Consider the following 7429-nt stretch of genomic DNA (forward strand, 5'->3'; position numbering starts at 1 on the left):
TCGCCCTAATAAAAACCCTATACAAACGCTTCAATTCTCCGTCTTAGCCATTTCATGGAATCTTCATAACTTCATTATACATTCCCAATTAGGTATTTGAAGAGGGAAAACCCTAGTTGGGGGCCTCACAGCATGGGACTACACTAGCATACCATATGTGCCGGATTTGTATCCCTTTGCAGAGGATCTTAAAGTGTTGATATTGATGTTCTAAAATGTTCCCTCACTCCTCATAGTCATGGTACCATGAGTGATGTGAAATTTTGAGCCTTTTTTGACTAATTTTGGCCTAAAATGCCCTTTCCCCCCCATAAAAGGCCGAAACAAGCCGAGAAAAATCCCTAAAATTGTGGAAAAATCCATTGGGCTTAAATTTCATCTTGAACTTCATTTTACCAATTGTAAAGCACTCTAGAAGCATCTCTTACACCCGCGCATGAAACCTACTGTTTTTAGGCGAGATCGTTTGCAATGAACTTTCTAGGCAAAATGAACGTGCCACTTCGATACACTTGACATTTAATTTGTACATTTCTAAATCAAAGTAGGCATATATTTATGTGAAAAAACATGCCATAGTGCCACGTCTAGGGCCTTGCTGTCCTAGCAAGGTATATACAGAACTGCAACCGTGACATTTATTTTTGCATATATCACACTATGTACATCATAACATTTGGTCCCACATAACAAAAGCATTGGGAGTGAGGTAGATATTTTAGTTTCACATTATACACGTGCCATGGCACGACAACGAGAGGCTTAGTTATCAGTTATTTGAAAAAATAACTATGCCTCATTCTTGGTCACAAGCAAAAAGGAGCATTAAATGAATAACTATGCCCACCCTTTGTAACTATGTCGATTTTGGCATAGTTGTGAGGTTCAAGGCGTAGTTGGGAGGATGGATGAATAACTAAGCCTTGAGTGACCATGCAAGAGGCTCATTATGCTTTTAATTCTTTGTCCTGGCATAGTTGGCTTAGTTATATCTACTAGTACGGCCAGCGGGCTTCGCCCACCTCTCTCTCTCTCTCTCTCTCTCTCTCTCTCTGTCTTCTCTTCTTCTTCTTCTCTCTTTCTCTCTCTGCTCGATGTGTGCACGGAGGCTGTAGAGTACACTACCGAACAAAGGAGCTCATGACACGTGTCAGGGGTCGAAATCCCTCCCCCTTTTATAATAGTATAGATAACTAATAACTAAGCCAACTAAGCCTTGCTTGACTAATGTAAAGAAATTTTAATGTGAACATTGAGAGGTTTTGAACTCAGGGCGTGATGCGAGAGAGAGAGAGAGAGAGAGAGAGAGAGAGAGAGAGAGAGAGAGAGAGAGAGAGAGAGAGAGAGAGAGAGAGAGAGAGAGAGAGAGAGAGAGAGAGACTGACTGTGGAAGCTGACTGTTGCCTGTGCGCATTCACGGAATGCCGCAGAGCTCCTCAGCACGTCCTTCTCTTGTTCTAGATAAGAGCCAATATATGAAATAATAGTATGATGTTGTTAGGACTACACTCGCGAGTCTCTCCTACTTAGTTATTCCAATGAAAAATATGAGAAATCTCTGCACAGCAAACGTTGATTAGCATCATCCAACGACCAATTTTCGAGTCTCTCTTACTTAGTTATTTCAATGCAAAATCTGAGAAAGCTCTACAATGTGCCCTAATTAGCGTCATCTAACGACCAATTTTGCATAGAGAGACAATGTCATCATTCGAATTTCCAAGAGCTCCGTACGAGGGGCTAGACATTGGGCACAATAATTACACCTGCAGCAGTGAAGGTTGCAACCCTGCATGGACACTAGGCTCAACCATCTGATCACAAGTTACAACTCCCAAAGATATTGACATTGTCATGGATGGTTTGTCTCAAGCCATCATGTAAGAGATAGTGAGAGCATAGGTTGATGCATCACCCATGGTATCGGAGACACTCTTTACTTGTTGAGACAACATGTTTCATACTAGCATGTGAGGCCACTTGGGATCCGGAGTTAATGGAGTCAATGTATCATCGAGCCTGGTCTGCTTTGGTGACTTGAAGGCCTTGTAACTACCCACCACTTAATATGACTTGCAAGGTTGGCTTTTTTGGAGATGAGGCACTTTTTTTTACTTGGGGTAGCACTAGTTTTTTGTTTTTTCGACGATAGCAAGATTGATGGCATCGCTTTTTTTAGTTGGGACAGTACTGTTCTTTTTTCGATAATAGCAAGGCTAGTGCTCTGCGCCATTGGATTAAGTTTTATAGTTAGCTCAGGATTGAGCCAAGTTGCTCTTTCTCTCTCTGTTTGCTATGTGCCCGGAGGCTACAGAGTACACTATGGACGAAGCAGATCATGAGACGTGTCAGGGCCCCCCCTTTTATAATAGTATAGATAGATAGATAACTAAGCCAACTAAGCCTCGCTTGACCAAGATAAAGACATTTTAACATGAACATTGAGAGGTTTTGAACTCAAGATGTGATGCGAGAGAGCAAGCTGACTTTTGCCTGTGCGCGTCGGCGGAATGCCGCAGAGCTCCTCAGCACGTCCTTCTCTTGTTCTGCAGATAAGAGCAGCACGACGTTGATCGTTCTGGAAAGAGCCCATGTGTTGAAAAGCTATGGTGATACTCCCATAACGTGCGCAGCAGCTCTCCTATAAATGCACCAGGTAGTCCTCTTCTCTATCCGTACCAACTACTAAGTGCATTTCTTCTTGATAAAGAAGCTGCTGACCTTATGAGCATGGCTTCCCCACTGCGCATCAGACATTTCCTTATTCTTGGCCTTCTTGCGCTCTTTGTTTTTCTGTCTGTAGCAACTGTACACGCCAATTCTTATACTTATGATGGAGCCCCTCATCTAGATGATGATGATAATGAAGGGGATGATGACACAAAACCTGCTCACCATGGCTATGGCCACGAGGACAAAAGCAGGGGTCGGTATGGCAAGCCGGAAGATGATGATGACGATGATGATGATGAGGAGGGCTATGAGAAGTCAGCCCCAAAGAAGAATGATAGAGATAAGGATGTTAATGACAAGCCCACTTATGAGAAAGGTGGTAAGCCTGATGAGGATGACGACGACAATGAGGACTACTATGGCGGCAAATATGGCCATGGAAAGCCAGAGCACGATGATGATGATGATGATGACGATGATGATGATGAGCATAGTGGTGGATATGGCAAACCTTCAAAAGACGATGGCAAGTACTGGGGTGGATATGGAAAGCCCAAAAAGGATGAAAAAGATGATGGCAAGAAGTATGGTAAGGATAAGCCCAAAGATGACGATGAGTGTGATGGCAAGGGGCCTAAGAAAGATGATAAGGGGCACCCTGGTAGTGGCTATGATAAACCTGAGAAAGAGCCTCGAGGTAACCATGGCAAGGACGACAAGCACCCGACGCCTTATCCTTCAAAGGTAGTACCCAAGTCCATCTCAGTGGAAGGAGTGGTCTCATGCCAAAATTGCAAATATGTTGGTAGCGATTCACTCACCAATGCCAAGCCCATTTCTGGTATGTCTTTCTTGCTCGGCTTTGCTAGCGAGTCTTGTCTTCTCTTCAGTACTGCTTTGCGTTAATGACTTGATTACTGATGCTTATTATGCCTTCATATAGGTGCCAAGGTGAAGCTAGTATGCCAGACTGGTCCCAGGTACAAGAGCTTCTTTTATGCCACCGCAACTACGGACTCAAATGGCTTCTTCCTTATATCAGTGCCGCACTTCAACTTCAAGAAGACTTCACCCATTGATGACTGTGTAGTCTTTTGGGTATCATCGCCCCTTAAAGAGTGTAGCACAGCAACAGATATCAACATGGGCAAGACTGGAGGCCCGCTTGAATCCATCCCAACGTTCGCCTCGTCAGAGAACCTGATGTTCTCGGTGGGGCCTTTTGCGTTTGCACCCAAGAAGTGCAGCTCAAAGCCGCCACCGGCCTATACCCCGGAGCCTGCAGTACCTGCGCCTAAGCCTGGGCAATCTCCTCCACCATATGATGGTGGATCTCACTACTAGGAGTTGTGCGTAACTGCCTCTGACAAAATAGTCTGCCAGACGTTAGCTGCAAGTCTTCAACATCTAGATAGTGCAGATCAGTGGTTGCAAGCAAGCCAAATAAAGGCCAAGTGATCATTGGCTAGTACAATGTATCACTTTATTTTGTGAAATAAAGGCCAAGTGTGCCTTATACATGAGAGAGAGAGAGAGAGAGAGAGAGAGAGAGAGAGAGGAATTGTTTTTCTCTGTTTAGGGTTTTTGCTTAGTTGGCTTGATTTCAAGAAAGTGGGGGAGATGTGTGGATCCACTTGTGCAGTTGTAGATGCTTTGCTCTATAAATCAACCCCAACAACTTGGAAGAGGTTACCTAGAGAGAAGTAGCCCCATTCTACCAACACACTCTCGCACACAAGCAAACAAAGACGGAGATTTGTGGTTGAGAGGACGAAGGGAATATGGTATACAATTCTCCGCTCAACCAAACCCTATACTATATGAGGTCCCCTTGCCATACCATATGAGCACATAGCCCCTTGCCCAGGCTCTGCCCATGACCCTTGTCCTCATAGTGGTGCTTAATGCTTTAGTGGAAATTAAAATCCAATTTTGAGTTCTGATAGTCGAGAAAATCTATGTTGTAGTTTCACTTGACCGCAATTTCGATCAATGTCAAATTTTAGTCGTTTTGATCTCCTTGTTAACCAGCTTATAATTTTTGTGTAAAGCTTTGATTGCCGCAACCCTTTGCCTTCAAAAAAACAAAACATACTTTCTTTAAGAAAACCGTGTTTTAATTAGCATGCCTTAGCACTATTGTTCATAATCTACAAAATTGGAGTATACGCGTCATCTCCTAATATACTATATAGAAGTAAAACTAGCTAGTTTGAGGTCGGTTAATCTGATGTCATAAAATCTAATATCTAATCAACCCAAATGATTCTCATATTTAACTGATCATTTAATGTGGGAGAATAGATAGGAACAAGGGTTAGAATATAGACATGTGCTTACGGGTCTATCGCAACACGGGGCCAAAGGTAAAGGGGTCCAAATGAGGGATGATATGTCCAAGAGACCTTAGGTTTTACTTCATTAAAGACATCCAAAGGTTAGTGTTAAAAGTCCTTTGTCCTTAAGTAAGATAGAGTTGTGCTTGAAGTGGGAACCCGGCCCAAGATTGAGGTGTTTGTAGTGCTTGCTGATTAAGGTGATTGTCGTGCTTGCTGACTAAGGTGCTTGATGTGATTGTCGTGTTTGATGACTAAGGTGCTAAGGTGTTGCATGACTAAGGTGCTTAAAGGCGTAAGGCTTCAAAAAGTCAATGCATGATCCTTACTCATGAGGGGCCGAGCCCTCTTTGTAGGGGCTAGAGAGAGAACACATACACCCTCACACAAGGTACCTTTGGTACAAAGAAAGCAGTAGGGACACTTGTCAACCTCCTTCTCACGTTGCTCTCATAGTGTGCCTAAAATCTATAATTGGTTGGCCTCCTAAGGGGTCCAATGATAACTTAGTTAATTTAATTAATTGTCTTTGTATTTATCAAGTCCTCTCTCTCAAAGGGGAAAGGGGGACACTTGTCTTAGGGCTAACCTTGTTGCTTGATATGCACTAGGCTTGTGATTGGCCAAGCTTGAGGAGGTCCAATCAAATGCCAGAGAGTGCTAGAAGAGGGGGTCGACCAAAGCAAGAAGGGGGCTAGCTTGGGGGGTATACTCTCCCACACACACACACACTCTCTCTCTCTCTCTCTCTCTCTCTCTCTCTCTCTCTCATTGTGTAAAGTGCAAAGTGCAAGAGTTCCATCTCCTTCTCCAAGCTAGTAGAGAAGTTGAGAGCCTACACCAACACTCTTGGCTATGGAATGAAAATCCAACCAAGAGCCATGCGTCAATGCTTAAGCTTGCCATCTTCTCCATCTTCATTACTATGCTAGCAAGAAGAGTGATGATAAGTGAGGAACTATTTCTTTCTCCTATGAATATTTCTTCTTCCTCTTCCCTACCCTCATTTCCCGCTAGCTCTCTCCACCTTTTGAAGGTGTTTGAGGCCTTGGGACCGAGGTTGGGGATAGTTTATGCTTTTTACAAAGTCTATGTTATGCTCGTGATGCATGAAGCTTTCCATCTTCATTGCACCACCTAGGTCACAAGGAACATAAAGATTGTATTGTACCAAATCTCTCTTTATGGAAGGATCTATAACACAAAAGCCTATTGGAGGGGGGGACCGGCTCCACATAAATCCGGTCCTCAATTGTTGTCAAGTTCTCTAAACACTGTCTCTCTCTTGCAAAAGTATTGTTCATGCCAAGTTAATTAAGTACTATGGTTATGTTGCTACCATCAAATAAGTTCACCCTCTATGTTCTCAAAGGGGTCTCACAAAAATACTCTCTTTAATTCTCCTAATTATGCTATTCTCAAAGTTCATAGGACATTTCCATTACATTGGTTTAGAGCTGTTGGTTTCTCTACCGCAACTCCCAACGGTCTGGTTCTATCACCGAAGTAATCCACCACACTATGGTTGCTTCGCGCATCAATTTCCAAAAAGGGTCTAGAAGGAATGTCAAGCCTATGGAAAGCAAAGACAAAAGTAATGCAAAGGGGAAAACCAATGCCCAAAATTCTTCCCAAGGCAATTCCAACGACAACAACAACAACAATCGGTCCAAGGAGAAGGGAGTTTATAAGGGTAAAAATAAACTCTCTCCTAAAGAGCTTGAATCTTTTTGCAAGGACCTTAAATGTTTTGCGAGTGGAGAGCAAGGACATGGCTATTGTTCTTGTCCAAAGAGAAATGCCCACAATGAGACTCCTAGAGCTTCCACCATCGAAGCTCCAAAAGAGGATGCTCATTGCAAATGATCATCTCTCTCCTATGCTTGGGGAAAGGTAAGGGAGCATGATGTCTTCATCTTATTCGACCTTGGCTCTACTCACAATTTCATGTCAATGAAATCAACCACCAAGTTGGGCATTTAAGCTTTCAAGATGGGAGATACTATAATTGCCGATACTGCTTTCAAGGGACAACAAGCCTCCATTATTCCCTTGATTGGGAAGTTAAAGCTTCATGTCCAAAGCTATGTTGACAAAGAAGACTTTTTCATCTCTCCTCTCTAACTATCCTAGGGGCACCATGGTTCAACCACATGGTTGTCAACATGAAGTTCCCTGAAAGGAGAATCTACTTCACCTACAAGGAAAAGAGCATGTATATAGATGCTAGTGAGTCTGGTCATACTATACCACTTGTAAATCCTCCTGCTTTTGATAAATCAATGAAGAGCTCAGTTTTTTGCGTACATGAAGAGTCCCTAAAAGGTCCTAATGTTTCATCAAATGTAAATGGTAGGAATCAAGAAGAGTTAGACTTGTCTAGCAAGCCAAGGTGAAACTCTTGCTGGCTTAAGATTGAA

At 43.0% G+C, this 7429-nt stretch overlaps 1 protein-coding gene across 1 annotated transcript; it reads left to right on the forward strand.

The window, feature by feature from the left end:
* Positions 1–2464: 2464 nt before the first annotated feature.
* On the forward strand, positions 2465–4673 carry LOC147438050 (uncharacterized). Its single transcript, XM_086486055.1, has 2 exons — positions 2465–3514; positions 3617–4673. Exons 1-2 carry the CDS (start codon positions 2725–2727, stop codon positions 4015–4017), a joined length of 1191 nt encoding a protein of 396 aa, XP_086342181.1. The 5' UTR covers positions 2465–2724; the 3' UTR covers positions 4018–4673.
* Positions 4674–7429: the final 2756 nt, after the last annotated feature.

The sequence above is a fragment of the Adiantum capillus-veneris genome, chromosome 17, assembly GCF_014529385.1.
Source record: "Adiantum capillus-veneris isolate H3 chromosome 17, ASM1452938v2, whole genome shotgun sequence".
In the NCBI taxonomy this organism is placed as follows: Eukaryota; Viridiplantae; Streptophyta; class Polypodiopsida; order Polypodiales; family Pteridaceae; genus Adiantum; species Adiantum capillus-veneris.